Source organism: Ovis aries, chromosome 19, assembly GCF_016772045.2.
Source record: "Ovis aries strain OAR_USU_Benz2616 breed Rambouillet chromosome 19, ARS-UI_Ramb_v3.0, whole genome shotgun sequence".
Classification (NCBI taxonomy): Eukaryota; Metazoa; Chordata; class Mammalia; order Artiodactyla; family Bovidae; genus Ovis; species Ovis aries.
The window spans coordinates 27,419,454-27,439,467 of NC_056072.1; the positions used below are offsets into that span (position 1 = coordinate 27,419,454).

Here is a 20,014-nt window from a genome sequence, read left to right on the forward strand (position 1 = left end):
AGCTGCTCACTGAAGCAGTTTTGAACTCCCTTTTCCTGTAATACAGCTGACATCTTGATTTACATTGATTTGATTCATGAACTTATGTTTCAGGCAGAGAAAAATAGTGTCAAGCATGAGGCCCCTTTGAATCGTAGTAAATATTCTTTAGGAGGTTTTCTTTGGATGCATGAGCCATCAGAGAATTGTTGGTTTGTCATGTTTGTTTGTTTGTTTGTTTTACTAACTCATTCATCTGAGTATTTGTAATTTTTGCAGATTTATTGTATGAGAATCGTAATGTTTCTAATGGGTTGTTGCCGAGGCTTCATGAATTACTTAAATAGTTTTATATAATCATTCGAAACGAAATCTCTTTTTATGGGCCTTTTGTTCTATAAATGTGAGTCCATTTTAGGAGAAGAACTGTTGTCTCTGTCATAACAATAAATTTAGCTCCAGATATGTTTGTTATGATAGATACACATTTGGAAAAGTTTTATAAATGTAATCAAAATGTTCTTTTATTGTTGATTCTCTTCTTATGACTATGGGTAAGTATTAATGTGAGAAATGCATATTTATTTTGGCTACAAAGTCAGGCCACACTGTATTATTTCTTTAGGACTTCAGGTGCCTGTTCTGTGTAACATGTGTATCCAACACAGTAACAGAGTTGCATATTATTAGCCTGATACTTACTCAAATATAGGATAATTAACTGCTGAGTCTTCTCTACTCTGTCTCTCTTTTCCTTGGAGATTTTCTCATCAATAAATCACTAAACTAACACTGTTGAATTCATAAGATGAAAGTTCCAAATGGTATAGCTAAAAGGATGAAAATGCTAATATTATTTTCCTAAATACTATTTGTAGGTTATCTTTGAACTCAGTAGAGAGACGTTATTTACCAAGCGTACAGGAGTGAGATTGGTTGTAAATGAAAACATACGCTCTGTGCTCTTTGTCTCTGGCATTTATTTTCTCATGCATTTTCATCGATTTATATTTGCTTTTCTTAAATGTCATTATTTATCCTATAGTTATGCATCATGAGTACTTTTTTCTTGTTGCTAATTGTAAGCATCCGTCTCTTACAATATGTACTCAGAAAATGAAGTCCAAAATAGCCTTGTTATTTTCTGTAGAGCGGTTTAATCATTACAGTCTCATGTGATCTCATCTCCACTGAGATGAGCTTCCTGAGAAAATATAGAGTTGCTGTGTGTTTGTTAAAATTCAAGTTGAATAATTTACCGTAATATTCAGAACCTAGGCAGGGGGAAAACAATGTTTTCCTGCCTTGCATGCATAATACTCCATACTTTTTCCATTCTGAAACGTAGTGTGTTTTTATGCTAAAATGTCATCATATAGTACAGGTCAGTGTTGCATAGACAGCAGTCTACTTTCTGAGCAGACAGAGTTTCTTAACAGCCATAAATTTAATGCTATCACTGAATTACAGAATAGACCATTAGAGAAGCATAAAGCAATTAAGTTTCCTTATTCCAAACTAACCATTGACTGCATGAAGTTAAGTGAAATACTTAACCTCTTTTACTACAAAAGGAAAAACCAGTAAAAGGTTTCATATAAAGGTATATTATAAAACTGATCGAGGAGATAAAATGCCACAGTGATTAAAATTACACATTTCTCAAATCAGACCAGTGTACCACATTTCTGAATTTCAGTCTTATAAATCTTCATTAAACTTTTTGTGCCAAGACTAGAGGCACTCATGATTATCTACATTTTCAGCTCTACCCATTTGCAGAAAATCGTGTTCCCAGAAAGCACAGAAAGCAATTTCATTTATAGTGAAGTGGTATAAAATTTTCACTTCGAATCTCTGTAGGGAAGCATGGGTTATTGAAGGTTTTCTGTTGAGAAACAATTACTCTATCCATTTACTGAATATTGTTTATTTTTATGTTGTGTGAAATACCCTGTGGGCCTCTTAGAATTGACTGGAAGAACCAATTGAGGAAGAAAATATCCAATTAGCTCAAAATTTTACAATGTACAGAGTTTGCATTCTTTGAGAGTCAATATGTTTGTTTTGGAGTTTTTGTGCGATTCCCGAGGTACCAGCCTTGCCTTTTAAACTGTTACTTATCTTAACGTAGCTGTGAGTCTAGGCCTGCTTGTTTAGAGTCATTAAACCTCATGCACTAAAGGATTTCTAGTTCTTCCAACAATAAATAGTTCTATATTTGTGGTCAAAGGTTGACAGTTACACTAGTTTATAGCTTGAGAAGAGATCTGAAATTGCCTATCTCTGCTCTGTGGTACTCAAATGGAGAAGTTCTATGCTTAAGTTGAATATTTGTTCAGGCAACAGTAGACATCTTTATTTTATCACTTACTAATCTCAGAAGTGGTTGATTGCCCACCTCCTGGAGCTTCCAGTTCTATTTCCACCCTCCAACTCAGAACAGATAAGGTTGCCTCAGCCTTTCAATGTCTTCAAGACCTTCTGATACCATATTTCTGAAATCAACTTGATTTTTTTTCACTTGTCTGTTTGTTTTCTTTTGTTTTAAATATGAAAATTTCCAGCAAATCTCCACTTTCTTTTTAAAGCAGTGGGAGGGAAAATTTACTGAGTGAAGCTATGTTCTTTGGGGATCTTGGTCAAAAGTTTAACAAGTACATCAGCAGCCAGACTCAGTCAGGAACATTGCCCTTGTTCATTCATTCATTCTCATTCCTTCGTCCTCCGAGACATTTCTCAATCAGTTTTCTCTCTTTCCCCACCCCCTGCCCCATTTCTCTTCCCCTTATTTTCAGTCCTTCCCCTGTTATTAGCATCTTGCTTAATAGTACAAGTGTATTTTCAGTCCTCTTACCTTAGGAGCTGTTGAATTCTCTTCACCCAGCCTTCTACTGCTTCATCTTTCCTTTTCCACATGTATATTTATGTACATATGTATAGTTGTGTATATATACACACACACCCATTTAAGAGGGCGTCAGAAGATGAGATGGTTGAATGGTATCATCAATGCAATGAACATACTCCACGAGATGGTGAGGGACAGGGAGGCCTGGCTTGCTGCAGTCCACGGGGTCGCAAAGAGTCGGAGATGACTGGGCAACCGAGCAGCAACAACATACATATATTTATATAGAGAAAAAGCATGCATATGTGCATACATACATAAATATATGTGTGTATACATCTGCACACTTTCTGAGTTTCAGTTCAGTTCAGTTGCTCAGTCATGTCTGACTCTTTGCAACACCATGAATCGCAGCACGCCAGGCCTCCCTGTCCGTCACCAACTCCCAGAGTTCACCCAAACTCATGTCCATCAAGTCGGTGATTCCATCCAGCCATCTCATCCTCTGTCATCCCCTTCTACTCCTGCCCCCAATCCCTCTCAGCATCAGAGTCTTTTCCAATGAGTCAACTCTTCACATGAGGTGGCCAAAGTATTGGAGTTTCAGCTTTAGCATCATTCCTTCCAAAGAAATCCCAGGGCTGATCTCTACTTTAGAATGGACTGGCTGGATCTCCTTGTAGTCCAAGGGACTCTCAAGAGTCTTCTCCAACACCACAGTTCAAAAGCATCAATTCTTCGGTGCTCATCTTTCTTAACAGTCCAACTCTCACATCCATACATGACTACAGGAAAAACCATAGCCTTGGCTAGACAGACCTTTGTTGGCAAAGTAATGTCTCTACTTTTGAATATGCTATCTAGGTTGGTCATAACTTTCCTTCCGAGGAGTAAGCATCTTTTAATTTCATGGCTGCAATCACCATCTGCAGTGATTTTGGAGCCCCCTCAAAAAAGAAGTCTGACACTGTTTCCACTGTTTCCCCATCTAATTCCCATAAAGTGATGGGACCAGATGCCATGATCTTCGTTTTCTGAATATTGAGCTTTAAGCCAACTTCTTCACTCTCCTCTTTCACTTTCATCAAGAGGCTTTTTAGTTCCTACTCACTTTCTGCCATAAGGGTGGTGTCATCTGCATATCTGAGGTTATTGATATTTCTCCTGGCAGTCTTGATTTCAACTTGTGCTTCTTCCAGCCCAGCATTTCTCATGATGTACTCTGCATAGAAGTTAAATAAGCAGAGTGACAATATACAGCCTTGACGTACTCCTTTTCCTATTTGGAACCAGTCTGTTGTTCCATGTCCAGTTCTAACTATTGCTTCCTGACCTGCATATAGGTTTCTCAAGAGGCAGGTCAGGTGGTCTGTATTCCCATCTCTTTCAGAATTTTTCACAGTTTATTGTGATCCACACATTCAAAGGCTTTGGCATAGTCAATAAAGCAAAAACAGATGTTTTTCTGAAACTGTCTTCCTTTTTCCATGATCCAGCAGGTGTTGGCAATTTGATCTGTGAACTTACTTTCTTGTAATTTGTAAAGTTCTCCATGCCTTGAAATCTGCCTTCACTAATCCCATCTCCTCTACACTGACTCTCTAAAGGCAGGCAATCAATTTATTCATTCATCAAGCTTTATATTTGAGCATCTCTCTGTACCAGAAATAGTTCAAGGCTCTAGGAATTTAGTGATGGAAAATCCTGATACTATCCACTCTCTGTGCTTCAAAAGACCTTACCATCTCTAAACTCACAAGAGGAGGAAAATATTAGCCAGATAAGTACACAGGTATATAATTGGCCAGTTGCCCATTGCTATGGCAAAGGCACAGATGATGTATAATCAGTAGAGAAAGATGTAATCCAACCCATGGGTTCAGGGACGTGACCAAAATCTGATTGAGTACACATTTATCAAACATAGGTTTTATAAAGGCCCCAAGACAGGAAGCACAAAACCAATTAAAAGAAGGCTTGGGTGTTGAGAAAAACAAACAAAGCGTAGAATTCATGAGGCCTTTTGTAGTTAGAGAGGCAAGGTCCTGATGGGAAGATATAGCTAAGGCTTAGGATGTCATCTTTTTCCTGCAGGTAGTAAGATGCCAGGAAGGAGGTCTAAGCCAGAATTGGGCAGGAGGGAATAAGGCAGGATTAGTGATCAGATTTCTATTTCTCTAAGCTTACTCCCCATGTTTTTCCAAAGAATCTTTGTGTCTTAAGCTTTCATTCAATGTGTACCTCCCTGCAGGCTTTTCTCTTTCAGTTATTATTGCGCACTATTTAAGAAAATATCTGTTCTATGATAAGGTATAAAGAGTTTTTTTTTTTTATCATCCCTTTGCAAAAGTGATAAGATTACATTTCACACCCAGCAAAGAGGGCAGGGCCTCTGGAAGGAAATCAGACGTAGCACCTTTTTTACAGAATCTTAGAATTTTTAACCCTTCACTGTATTTTTTCAAATTGAGATAAAATAGTGCTGTGTGTTCTCTGGTTAGCTGTCCAAGCCATTGCTTTTAAACCTTTGTATTTGAAATATACCTGGACATGTCAAAAAAAAAAAAAAAGGCATATAAGCAACTCACAGTCATGGGTATCTCTACCCAGGATCATGAACACGTCCCTATGTGTCAGCTCTGATTCCACTGCAAACTTCCCACCAAGAAAATATAACCAACATGCAAGTGAAGGTGAATCATAAGCTATGAAAAATACATACAAATTAATATATATGCACATACACACATGTATATACATATACAGCATGAATCTGTATCTTGTGTATTTTGATACATAAACTTGTCCTAATAGTCACATATTTTGACACACACCTAAATATATTTCCACAAATAGGATAATATTTAGAGATTGACTTGAGATCCTCCAACTCTGGTCTGTGGTCCTCAGCATCTTTCCTGTCTCCTGTACTGTGTCACCCAGAAGTTGGAGCATTGTTTTTACCAGGATTTACACTTATCATGCCATGCTGATGCTGGAGTTGCAGATCTTTTAAGAAGCTTACCACTCATTTGGGTAGGACACTCAGGTAACAGGGATGTGAACCGTAAATCATCAAAAGTATTCAAGGCATTAAATGCATAATATAGACAGTAAAGATTTTAGGGATTCAAAGAAAAGAAAAATAATTCTGGGTAGACAAGATGGGCAATAAAGATTCATGAGTCAGACTAATGACAGGTCAGCTCTTTCTCATTCTTCTTTCTCAGTTCAAATGGCACCTTTTCTAAGAGGCTTTTCGGAAGCACTCTCTCATGGAAACATTCCCTGTGGCCATTGCTTTTATTGTATCACCCCATCTGAATCTTTCTGATTACTTCTCAAAAATCTGAACTTACCGCATTTACCGGTTTCATCATTTACTGCATGTGCCACTCACTAGACTGTTCTTTCCACGAGGTAGGGATTTTCTCTCTTGCTCACTCTGTGATCTCAGAGACTCTGACAGTGTCTAGCACATGTGAGGTACTCAGTTCTATGTCCTTTGTTAATTAGTTAAATGCAAAAGCCTTAAGTACTTTAAGCGTACACTCAGAAATTCAAATGTGATATTCATTTACGTTGTCCAAATTCTCTGAAGTATTTCATGGGTGACCATGTGCATGTTCTTTTGCAAATCTGGATTTATACTGGGTTAGATATGACTTTCCCAAGTTCATCATTAAAGGCCAGGGAGTTTCTTGTTTCTCATAAGCTATTTCACATTTAAGGAAAATAGTGTCCTGTCTACTTTTTGTTTTCTCCAAATTGAGAAGGCTAAACCATGAGTAATCTTCATGTAGTTTTGGAAAACATACCACACCTATATGATAAAGGAATCCTTGACATCAGGTAAAATACTTGGTATTGCTTTTAAGTAAATTTGTGTAAAAATATCGAGAAATACTCAAACTGGTAGAATGTCTTTTTTTAGTCATCTGTGTGCATGTGTATGTTAATTTTGTTTTAATTTTCTTTATACCCAAGAAGGCTAAGGGGCTGCTTTATCTTGCGTTACATATAGTAGCTAAGGGTGATACTTCTGTTAAAAAATTCTATTTACTTTGGGGAAACAAGTGTCCTCTAGATACTTATTTGTTTCATTTGTATTTCCTTTAGAACTTCTTTTCTAAATGATGGAGGACTGAAAATTGTCAACGTAACTAAAGCTGATGCTGGAATTTATACCTGCATAGCAGAAAACCAGTTTGGGAAAGCAAATGGCACAACACACTTGATTGTTACAGGTAGGTGCCTTCCTTAAAGACTTCTTTACATGGGGATATGCTGTGTGCCTTCTTACTAAGATCAGAGGGATAGAATGTTTCTCATGATACACAGTGCACTGTAAAGGCTGGCCTTGTGTTTGGCTCACATGGGAGAGAATCTACCTCTGATGCGGGAGACTCAGGTTCAATCCGTGGGTTAGGGAGATCCCTTGGAGAAAGGAATGGCTACCCACTGCGATATTCTTGCATGGAGAATTCCATGGACAGAGGAGCCTGGTGAGCTACAGTCCATGCGTTTGCAAAGAGTTGGAGATGGCTAAGTGACTAACAGTTTCACACTTTCACTATCTTTAACAAGTGACAGTCGGAGAACGGTTCTTAATATTTCCTTACGCATCACAGTGTGTACCAGGAATCCGCAAGTTACTAGTTGGCATAATGGTCAATAGAACTGCAAGTAGCATGTGCTACTCCGATACTTTTATTTTGTGCTGTTCTATTATGTCAAATCTTTGGTACACTTTTTCCCTTTTCAATATCTTTAATATTTTCTGGAGATGTTTAAATCTCTGAAGTAATCCTTGGTTTAAGTAATCAGAGTTACTTAGAGTTGTGATTATATTTTTGTTCATTTATTCGTCGAAGAAAAACATTGAGTCCCTACTGTGCTTAGGTTATCCTTCCCAGCTGGTGCAGTGGTAAAGAATCTGCCTGCCAGTGCAGGAGACTCAAGAGATACCATTTTGATCCCTGTGTTGGGAAAGATCCCCTGGAAAAGGCAATGACAACCCACTCCAGTATTCTTACCTAGAGAATTCCATGGACAGAGGACCTTGGCATGCTACAGTCCATGGGGTTGCAAAGAGTCGGACACAACTGAGCAGCTAACACAACGCAACAACATTCTTGGGTTATTCAGTAAACAAACTGACAAGATGCACTGTACCTGCTTCCAGAGGCACAAAGAAAATAAGCAGTATATAAATAAACTGCAAGGAATATAAAGCAAGGAAATACTTACACTGAAAACAAAATTCACACAAGCAGAAAATACCAGAGGAGTGTTTGAGAAACATAAGCTGGAGCATGAAACCAGGTGATCGGAGAAGGAGAGATGTGAGCCAAGATTTCATGGAGATGAAGGAATTCAGTTGATTTCTTAGGGACAATCCTGTAGAGGTTTTGTAACCCTTGTTAGCACTTAGTTGGACTCAGGTTTTAGTTGAAGTGAAAAGTAGAGACCGGTGCAGAGTTTTGAGCAGAGAAATGAAATGATGGAAAGTGTATATTTAAAGGTTTACTCTCACTGCTCAGTAGAGAACAGACTATGGAAAGTCAAGGGCCAAAGTGGGAGGAGTCCCGGCAGACATTGCGGTAATCCAGGCGGGACTGATAATGACCACAGCGAGAGAGGCAGCAGCAGCTGATGAACGGGAGGCCTTCAGATCTAAATATATTCTGAGTGTGGAGTCACTGGCATGGCTGACAAACTGGATATGAGTGCTCAGAGAAGCATTCCTGCAGGGTGCAAGAATATCAGCCCAAACAACCAAGATGAGAAAGGCTGAGGTGCTACAGGGTGGGGGAGGAGGAGCATCAGGAGACTGCTGTTGTAGAAAACATAGTAAATGACTCTTTTGAAGACTTTTGCTGTGACATGGAGCAAGAAATGGGGAGTAGCAATGAAAAAGTCGAGTCAGAGAACTTTGAATTCATACAAGCTGAAGGACTGTGATGACAGAAATGTGCATGTGGATATTTGCATTTGGGAAGAAACAGAAATTAATTAGCATTTTAACTAAGTATCCTACCTATTCAAAACATTTTTTTTGTAGTATCTCAAAAGTTTTGAGTCTATAAACCTTGGTAGTAGTATATTTTCCGATCATTGAAAATGCAGTGATTTCTATTTCTACTCTTATATTTCATGAAGCAATGAAACTAAAATGAAATTGATTTGGTAATAGTTTTATAACTCTTATTTACAGGTGACTTTAATTTTTAAACTTCTATTGCCTGTAGGTTTAGATATCCTAATTCTTTTAACAAGAATTTATGTGTGCAGTGAAATATATTATGGGTCTTCATCAAAATGTCTTTTAATCTTGAAGACTTTTCATTATATAGAGGTATATTTACACACACACATATATATATATTTATACAGTCATATATACTATAAGTGAGATTAACAATCTGCCTGTGAAAATTGCTTTTATCAAAATAAAAATGCTGAAGCTTTGCTTAACACTTTATTATTTCCCCAATAGAACCAACGAGAATAACTTTGGCACCATCTAACATGGATGTCTCCGTGGGTGAGAGCGTCATTTTGCCCTGCCAGGTGCAACACGACCCCCTGTTAGATACCATGTTTACCTGGTATTTCAATGGGGCCCTCACAGATTTTAAGAAAGATGGATCTCACTTTGAGAAAGTTGGTGGGGTAAGTCATGACAATTTCCTCATGCTTTTTACACGTCTCTGATGTTTTGTCCCTATAGAAATATCAGGGACATATGTGTTGTGCCAGTAATGTTTGTTCTTTGAGACAACTAGGGTTTCAATTCTGTAGTGATCTATGATCTAACTTTATCATTGTAATTACCAGAAAGTGATCACATTTACTTCAATCTGTAAATTATAATTTTATTTAAAATTAATGTTTGTTGTATTTATGTTAAATATTACTTTAATATAAACATAAATTTGTGTTTGTGTTAAAAGTACTTTGTGATACTTTTGTCATTAGTATTCCCTTCCAGAAGGGAAGGTGTTCTTATGCAAGTGTTTATTTTCAACATAAAATGTTATGAAATTGAATGAAGTTGACATTTATGAAGTGCTTTCAATGTATCAGGCCAGGTTCTTCATCCCAGTTAATTCTTGCAGTGGTGCTGGATGTTAGTGGTAAGAATTGTCATTTTGCAGGTGTTTAAATCAAGGATTTGTAAACGTATTAATCTGCCCAATGTCACTGAGCTGGTTAGTGGTGGAACTTAGATCCAAGTTTAAATATGTGAGTCTCCAAAACACAAATATTTTCTTCTGGTCCATTTTGTCACCTCATGCATGATGGTTCTACTTGAGGAAGAATTATAAATTTCAAGGGAAAATAGACACATTGAGGAGAACTGCTGAGAAGGGACTCAGTGTTGTGAACCACCCAGAGTTAAACAGCAGACCTCATACCTGGCCACATGTCTGTGAATCCAGAATCACAAGGCCAGCCAGTTTGCATCGACACAAGATTTTCTTCACTCATTTTGGCTAAGATGTCAGTGGGGCATCATTATAAAGTCTGGGTTTTCTCCTTATGGACAAAACAATATGATGGTTAATTCAGCTATATGCATTTGAAAGTATTTATTAAAAGTACATATGTATATACATGGGCCTAGTAATGTGTCAGGATTGTGTGCAACGTCAAAGGATGGTGTTAAAACTTGAATGTGTGTGTGTATGCTCAGTCGTGTCTGACCCTTTGCAACCCCATGGACTGTAGTCTGCCAGGCTCCTCTGTCCATGGAATTTTCCTGGCAAAAATCCTAGAGAGGATTACCATTTTCTTCTCCAGGGGATCTTCCCAACCCAAAGTTGAACCTGTGTCTCTTGTGTCTCCTGAACTGGCCGGCAGATTCTTTACCATTGAGCCACCTGAATGGTGTCCCCTTAAAAGATCTGTTCTAATCCTAATGCTTAGCTGTGAAATAGAATTATTAGTCTTTGTCCCTGGTTCCTAGCAAAGAGCTTCTAAAATCTTTAGACTATCTGGGGTGATGAAACCTCTTTTGCCCTAATGAAGTGAATCTGTGGGCTCCTGGATAGCTTCAGGATGGTCACGAGAAAGACCAAGCCATGATTAGAAGCCTAGAATTTCAGCACTCCCTACCCCAACCCCAAAGAGTCGGACACGACTACTGAGTGACTTCGCTTTCACTTTCACTTTCACTTTACCCCAACCTCATCCTTCAGGAAGGAGGGAGGGGTTGGGGATTGAATTTATGATTGACCAGGCTTATGTGATGAAGTTCCCATAAGCATCCCAAAAGTAAAGTACTTTTCACCACAGAGAGCTTCTGAGTTGATGAACATAGCTACATGCTTCGTGGGTGACACACCCCACATCCACTGGGATAGAAATTCTTGCACTTGGAACCCCTCAGGATCTTACCCTATGCATCTCTTCCTCTGGATGTTTAGATGCATTCTTAATGATCCTTTATGGTATTAATGTTTAAAGTACCATAAAATAAATAAATACTACGCTGAGTTCTGTGAGTCATTCTAGCACATTTTTGAGCCCAAGGAGCGTGTCATGGGAACAGCAGTTTATAAGTGATTGGTGAGGAGTACAGATGGCAATCTGAGACTCAATCTGATGCTATCTCCAGGCAGTTAATATCAGAATTGAATTATAGGACTGCCTGTAATTGAATTACCAGACCTAGTGTTGGAGATTTGCCTGGTATGGAAGACACACACATTCGGTGTTCTGAGTGTGTGTAGAGTAGTTGACCGTAAAGGTGACGCAGAAAGAGTTTGTCCTTTACACTAGTACCTCAGAATGTGACCTTATTTGGAAAGGGTTGTTGCAGAAATAGTTAGTGAAGTTATGGCGATGTCTTACTAGGATAGGATGGACCCTGATCCAGTATGACTGTTGTCCTTAGAAGACAGGGGAAATTTGTACACTGACAAACACACAGAGAGGAGATCGCCTTGTGAAGTCATAGACACAAGGAAGGTGGCCCCGTGAAGGTGGAGGCAGACACTGTGAGGTTATGCTTCCACAAGTCCTAGAGTTCCTGGAGTTGCCAGAACCTGGAAGAGGCAGGGAAGGGTCTTATCCTAGAAATTTTGGAGAGAGATCCTGATTTCAGATTTCTGGACTCCAAAACTCTTAAGAGGATAAAGTATGTTGTTTGAAGCCCCCCAGTTTATGTTACTTTGTTATAGCAGCCCTACTGACCCTCTACAAATGGTCTTCAAGAAATTGGAGACATTTAGATATCCAGCCACAGTTAAGTACAATTTCAATGCTGTTTCTATTTGCTGTCACCTGGCTTGCTTTGTTTTCAAAGTTCTAGTTAACCTTCCAAATTTTTCTGACTAATTCAAGACTTTTAAGAACTTCATCAGTTGCTACAAAGCATTACCATTTCTTTCACTGTTGCTTTAAATGCCTTTTTTAAAAAATCACCTGTCTCTTCTATCACAACAGGAAAAGGCATATGCCAGTATCCTCTGCCAGCTCTTTACTCCACACTTAGGGTTTATCATTTGCGTTTACTTGGAGAGGAGGCAATGGGGAGGAAAAAAAAAAAAAGGCTGAATGTTACCTTCACAATAATTGCTTATCCAATCAGAAAAATGCTTCTCCTGTAACCCAGCTCTTACCCTAATTCATAAAGAATTTGATTTAAAACATTTGCTTTTCTGCATATTATAGATAACAGTATTTGTGATTTATCCTCTGGATTTTAAACGGTTGATAATATTTTATCCAATACCATGTCCTCCATCTGAGCTAATGCTAAAGAAATATATGTTGATATACTAAAAATTCAAAGTATTTTGATTTTATATGCATCAAACATCCTCAAAGAAACATTTGCTAAGATTGAAGTAGACAGCTGCTTTCTTAAGAGGATCTTAGAATTGAGAATATTCAAGATAATAATGTTACTTAACTGCTGCTGTGCTACTGATAGGTTCTACATAAAGTATTAAGTCAGCCATCTCTCTACAAGAGGTATCTGAACCATGCAATTTCATGAATTAACCCTATCACTTGCCAATTCTGTTCTTTTTCTAACATCCTGATCACAGCCTATGAATTTTTTATTGACTTGTCACATTAATTAACTTAAATTCTCCCATCAGTGCAAAATGGTAAGCCTTATAAGATGACATTACCCTTAAGCACAGGCTATTAAATAAATTGGTTTTCTGTTGCATGAGAAGGGAGTCGGATAACAACGCTTTATCCTCTGATTGTTCATTGCAGCATTCACGTTAATATCTAGGAAGTCTGCTTTTCTTTTATCGCATTGTGTTCATAGATAGATTCCCTGTGTTCAAAAGCAACAGAATGTGAGGAAGGAGCTGGTAAGTGGGAAAGTTGTCTAGAAAGCTGGATAGTCTAAGAGCCATTCGTTTTTTTTTTGTTGTTGTTGTTGTTTTAAGAAAAAGAGAGAAAGAATTTAAAAAATGGAAAATCAAGCATACAGCTTTAAACTGTTTCATCCACTTCTCCTTGAGACTACTCTGGGAACTCAGTATTCATTCATTTGTTATAAAAAGCACACACCTTTTGAGAAAAACCCAGAAACTCAAAACAACTTCTAAAAATTTAGGTTAAATCTGTTGTATAGGCTTGTACATCATGCCAAAGGAGCATGATGACTGTTGGAGGAAAGGAAATTGTCATGTCCAATACAGGTCACCAAGTGAGGGTCATTGGCTTCATGCAGAAAATAAATCAAGAAGAAGCCAGAGTAAAGTGAAAGCAAGTTTATAGAGAGAGATAGATATTCCATAGGCAGAACAGGGACCGCCTCAGAAAGTGAGAGTGGCCCCAGGGCATGGGATTGTTGGTTTTTATGGACTGAGTAATTGCGTACTGTAAGGAGTCGGAAGAATATTCTTACTATTCTAGGGAAGGATGCAGATCCCCAGGAACTGGGCTACTGCCCACTTTTTGATCTTTTATGGTCCACCTCAGAATTCTCATGGTGCACAAGAGACTGGTTTTGAGTATTGTAATGAAGATACAGTGAGCTAAAAGTCAATGACCAGACTGTTCTCCGTTCCACCTTGCATTCAGCTGGTTCCAGCCAGTTCTGTCCAGTTTTTATCACATCCTAAAGGCTGCACCCCTTCTTCATTAATCTTATTGTTGTGTCCCACCTATATACCTCCTGTCTCAACAGCAGTTCAGTTTTCTGCTCTGTCAGAATGTCTAACATTCAGAAAAGCTTGTTAAGCTACTTGTATAAAGAAAATTGACACATCACCAAGGAGAAATATAAGTCAAATACAGGATTTGTTCCATAGGACAAATCAAAGTTGTATAACTAAGTCAACAATAAAAGGCTTCCACTTAAGTCCACTGTTGGCCAAGCAAATCTTGTTTGCAGGCGCCATGTGGTATAATTAGAGAAGCAGAGAATTTGTGTTCAGGTACAGGTGAGGTCTAGATCCTCTTGCTCACTAGATGATGCCCTTGCCTGCCAGGGTCCAGCCCTGGTGGATCCAGGGAATTCGAAGTGGGGACAGCGTTGGCGAGGAAAAACTTATTTATTTATTAATATAAGATTAGATTAGGAATAAATCGTGTAGTAGGAAAATTAAGTGGAGAAAAGATGCTGAATAACTTGGTTTACGTGGAAAGCCAATAAAGTTCCAAGACAAGGAACTTTCACCATCCACGTTAGGCCGCCAGCGTCCTCTTGAATATCGGGTGGTGCCCCGCCTTGGGCTCCCCTTTGCGTGGATCTTAGAAGCCGGGACAAGTAAGTAGACATGGCGAGCCTCCACGCCCCAGATGGGAATTCAGCCAGAAATTAGAGAGGAGACACGGGGAAACCAGTCCTTCCAATGACTGGCCCAGCCTCTATTGTCTAGGAAGGCCTTTTATACCTTTTTGATTGTACATAGAGATCAATGGGTAATACAAAGTTATGCAGCGTTAGCAGCCCAGACTCTTATCAAAACCAGGCTTTTCTCTCTGCATACCTGTCTTAGGTAATTTACATCATCTTCCGGCCAGAGGGCCAATTAACATTTTACAGCCTTTTTTCTGATAACAGTTTGTGAACCAGAAGACTTATTTGTGTTGTTCTTCTCAAAGTATGGTGCCACTCTCAGAAACCACTAAATAAAGTTACATTCTTACATAAGCAAAGATAGAGCAAGTAAAAGGAGTACAGTGATTTATAACAAAAGAAAAGTAATTAACTCAAAAGTTTGGTGTTGCTAACATCAAAACTAGTACATATCTTTTTCCATATCCCGTTTACATTGATTAACATCCTCCCAGGTGCCTAAAAGATAAATATGGAGGTCTGGCAGCAATCATTGAGTCAACAGTGAAATCCGTCACCAATATGATTTTTAGCTCTTTAGAAAAGGCTCTGTATCTTAAGATGCTTTAAGCTTAGTGCCTCTCACGGTTGGGGGGCTGTAAGCAATTCACAAGCTGTAAAAGGTCCAGGGGAAGCTGTTAGGCAAGTTAGAGAGTTATTAGAGGGGGTTTTAAGCCGAGACATTCTTTTGCAGGAGACCGAAGCCCTGAATTAACTTTTTCCAGAGAGTGTCAGAAAAGTAAAAAAGTATAATAAGGCAGGCAGATTCTTATTTTTGGGGGGGTACATGCTCAGGAAATACGAGGGGAAAACCCTGAGGCCTGATTCGCCTTGCCCATCAAGGCCTCTGCCGCATGACCTTGTCACGAGTGGGATTCCTCAGGCTGGCTCCCGGCACTTGCCTGGGATCCTTTATGTTCCCCATTTTCTGGTTTCTTTTCCCAAAGCTTTTTAGTATTTGCCATGTTCCCTCCCACCACAAGATTCTTGGTCCCTCTTCCAAGAATACTGTTCTCTTTCCTTTTGCCTGTGTCTAGATATCTTCATATGTAGTTGTGTATATGTAGGTAAGAATGTATGTGGGTTTGTGCATACACTTAAATTTCATATATGCACAGTAATAGGATGAGACACAGTCCCAATAGTATGTTTACAGTAGCATTCTATCATACACATGTTTAATCAACAGAACTCTGTTTCATTCACTCCCACTCAAAAAAAAAAAAAACAAAAAACAAACAAAAAAAAAAAACAAAGAAAATAAAAAGAGAAAAGGAGAAAGAAAAAAAGAGGAATTGCATCATTCACCCAGTACCCAGTATAGCATCTTTCTTTCTCAGCTTTTAAATATACCTAAGCTTCTACTGACAAGAAAAAGGGGATAATAGCCCCAAGTACAAGAGAAATGAAAGAACATTATTGGCTGATACCTAAGGATTAAAGGGCCTGACAACTTGAGTATGCTTTTAAGAACATTCAAAAATAATTTGGCTTGCCGTGATAAGTTAACTTTTGGACTTAGACTTATTGCATAATGGAGACTGACTATAGCTTTAAATTTTCGAACCCAAACATCTCATGAGTCCCCTGTATATTGTAAGGGTGTTTGAATGAATTTGCTCTGATAAACCTGATGTGGGGCAGATAGTTTAGAAACGAGGAATGTATAGAGCCAAGCTGTAGAGCTTTATACACGTTTTGTGGGATTGGATCTGTGATGGATTAGAATGTGTGTGGATAAAAGTCACTGGAAGCAATAAGCGGTTTAGCAGTGACAACCAATCTGCCACTCATCGAACTGACTGCCTTCAGTGTGATTTATCTCCCACGGGCCACAGTCACAGTCGAGTGACAGCCACTCCTTGTGAGCCTGAGTCTTGATGTATTTCCCAGCCCTCGATGGCAGGAGTGTCTTTGAAAGAAATCCTTTGTGTGTAATAACACAATATGGTCACTTTGACTTGATTAATTTCATAGAATTATTTGGGTATGATGACTAAGGGTTTGAAAATACCGGTCATTTTACGATACAAAATTCTATAAGAGGTTTTATGTGCATTTGAAATACAGAACCGAGGCAAAGCACTCATTCCAAACAGTACCAGTGATAATACACTGTGTTTTTAAACATCTTCCACTTAGAGTGTCATATAAATGTTATACCTTGTCCAAGTTCAAAATATCAACTGACTTGGAAAGATCATTAGGAGACTGTATTCAGCAATGAGCCCATAAAGTTGGTGATTAGATCAGAAGAATTATTGTTATTCATCTTGAGCATGGTATAATAGCCCCTCACAATCCCTCCCACAAAGCTATTTAGGGATGAAAAAATAAGAATTCTCCAATGCCTGTTGGAAAAAGGGAATTGCACAAAATAGCTGAAGTTGAGCTTATTTCACGAGCTCATTATTTGCCCACCCAGGCAGATAGAGACTCAGTTCCTAATTAAGGTGTAATTAGTATCCCAGGGCTGTGTTTATTATGTACAGTGTTTATTAAGCTCCACCCCTAGTAGAAACCCTGCAAGATTTAAATTTATAAGAAGATGAGCAGAAGTCAGACCAAGTAACTTATAACTTGAGCTAAAATCCGTAAAAACAGCCAGAGTTAAAACAAAACCAACCCTGTGAGTGAAAAGATGTGCAAATACTTATCAGTTATATTTAACAGAAAAAGAAAAGGCTAACAAGTGTTAATTTCAAAAACAATAGTAATTCAAGGCAGACCTTTAACGTAAGAAAGGAAATTTATTTTGGAAAAAGTTTGCTCTGCCATAAAGATAGTAATCATGAATCATAATAGTCCAATTAATATGCCATTAAAATGTATCAAGTCAGGAACAAAGAGAAAAGTGAGAAACAAAATTGTCACATAGTCTGAGAATTCCTCTTTTAACCATCAACAGATAGTTTGCCAAAAATTAGAAAAAAAACTGTTTCATAATGGAAGTAACAGGTACATATAAAACATTGATCCTAAAATTAGAAAATGCACCTTCTTTTTAATGCTTTTCAGTTCAGTCACTCAGTTGTGTCCGACTCTTGGCAGCCCCATGAATTGCAGTACGCCAGGCCTCCCTGTCCATCACCAACTCCGGGAGTTCACTCAGACTTGAGTCCATCGAGTCAGTGATGCCATCCAGCCATCTCATCCTCTGTCGTCCTTTTCACACCCTTGTAAATTTTAGAAAATAAAAATAACAAGACAGTTATATAGAAAGGAGATAGATGAAGAAATGGAAGGATGGAGGAATGGCCAAGAGCAGTGGCTGAGCTCTGAAAGATGCTAATGAAGAATAAAGCTGCTAAACAGCTAAGCTTAGAAATGAGAAAGAGCATGCGATAGGTAAGAAAGAATTAATAAGCAGCACTCCATGTTCAAGTCATATGTATGAAAACCCAATTAAATATAAACTTTTGGGAAGAATATAAATGATCAATATTAATAAGAATTCCTTTGTAAATCCATCATCATAAAAAACTGTGTAACCCCCTGCCCCCACAAAAAAGGATTCTAAAACTAGAGTTTCACTGGTAATTTTTTTCAATTTTTTGGCAATAAATAAATTGTTCTATAAGCTATTTGAAAATATAAAATGTTTTAAATCTTTCTAATTTATTTTGTTAGGCTAATATATTCCTGAGGACAAAACCTGGCAAGATTACAAAAAAATTCGTAAATATGAATCAATTTCACAATTATAGTATGAAAACCTAAATAAAATTTTAGCAAAAAAATCTGAGAAGTTTATTTTAGTTGCTCAGTCATGTCCGACTCTTTGCGACCCCATGGACTGAAGCCTACCAGGCTCCTCTGTCCGTGGGATTTTCCAGGCAAGAACACTGGAGTGGGTTGCCATTTCCTTCTCCAGAGGATCTTCCCGACCCAGGGATCGAACCTGGGTCTCCACATTGTAGACAGATGCTTTACCATCTGAGCTACCAGGGAAGTCCTAATAAAATCTGAACATTATACTAAAAGAATAAACTTTATAAGTACTCAGTGATGGTTTCAGAAATGTGCATGCTTCATATCAATAAATAAAATAGACCACTGTATCCTCAATGGACATTTATAAGACATTCAATAAAATTAATGACCAATGTAGGAAGAAGTAATTGCTTCTTCCACACCTCAAAAATATCTTTAAAGGGAATGCCAGGAATCCTTTTATTTAAACCAGGAACAAGACAAAATACACATCAGTACCATTACCTTGGACTCCACTGATAGCTCAGTTGGTAAAGAATCCGCCTGCAATGCAGGAGACCCCAGTTCAATTCCTGGGTCAGGAAGATCTGCTGGAGAAGGGATAGACTACCCACTCAAGTATTCTTGGGCTTCCCTTATGGCTCAGCTGGTAAAGAATCTGCCTGCAATGTAGGAAACCTGGGTTCGATCCCTGGATTGGGAAGATCCCCTGGAGAAGGGAAAGGCTACTCACCCTAGTAGTCTGGCCTGGAGAATTCCATGGACTGTATAGTCCGTGAGGATGTGGAGAGTTGGACATGACTGAGCAGCTTTCACAAAGACCATTACCTTAAATCCATTTGGAGGTTTTCGGGCCAATACAGTCGATATGAACAAGAATAAATGTCTAATTTGTGAAATAAGGAGACAGAATTATCATTGAGAACAAAATGATACTGCTGCTGCTGCTAAGTCACTTCAGTCGTGTCCAACTTACTAGTGCTTCTCAAAAGCAAATAGTATCAACTCTAAAATTTTTTAAAACTGATCAACTACTGTGATACAAAATAAATTCACAAAAAGTAATAGACTTATGTATCAACAATAACCAATGAAAAGTATAGTGGGACAAAAATATCCCTCAAAAGATAGATTAAAATACATGTTAATAATTTGCACAAGTACAAAAGGTCTAAATAAAGGCAGCTACAGTACTTTCTTAGGATGAATGGGTGGATGTAGAGAAAGACAGGGAAAGAATAATAAAAAACATCAGTGCTCCTAGATGAAATATAAGAGCTATATATCGTAAGGCTTTTCATTTTTCTTAGATTTTTCCATGGTTCCAAAATGACTGTCAGTCAGATTCCACTTGGGACAATTCTGAGGTAAAGAAAAGTTTATAGTGTTCTGAAAGAAGAGTAATGACAATTTGTCAGCAGTTCCCAGGTTGTTTTCTGGAAGATATTGGTTCAGGTATGAATTGCTGGATAGGATTGGAATCATACATATAGTTACATCATTGAATCATCTGCACTCAAAATTCCAACTCTTGTAACCTGTTTCATTCTCCTATGAACTGTTATTTATCTTTCTTTGCCTCATCTATAAAACTTTTGTCTACTCATCTATAAAACTAACATGATAATAGTACTTTATTCTAAGGTGTGCGT

General features: G+C 38.2%; 1 protein-coding gene across 1 annotated transcript in view; it reads left to right on the forward strand.

Moving 5' to 3' along the window:
* Positions 1-20,014, forward strand: part of CNTN3 (contactin 3) — a 408,740-nt gene that overhangs the window by 322,988 nt on the left and 65,738 nt on the right. Inside the window, exons 12-13 of the mRNA XM_015102330.4 lie at positions 6,950-7,077; positions 9,330-9,505. Of these exons, the coding sequence (XP_014957816.3) occupies positions 6,950-7,077; positions 9,330-9,505 (304 nt within the window). The remainder of the gene's footprint in view (positions 1-6,949; positions 7,078-9,329; positions 9,506-20,014) is intronic.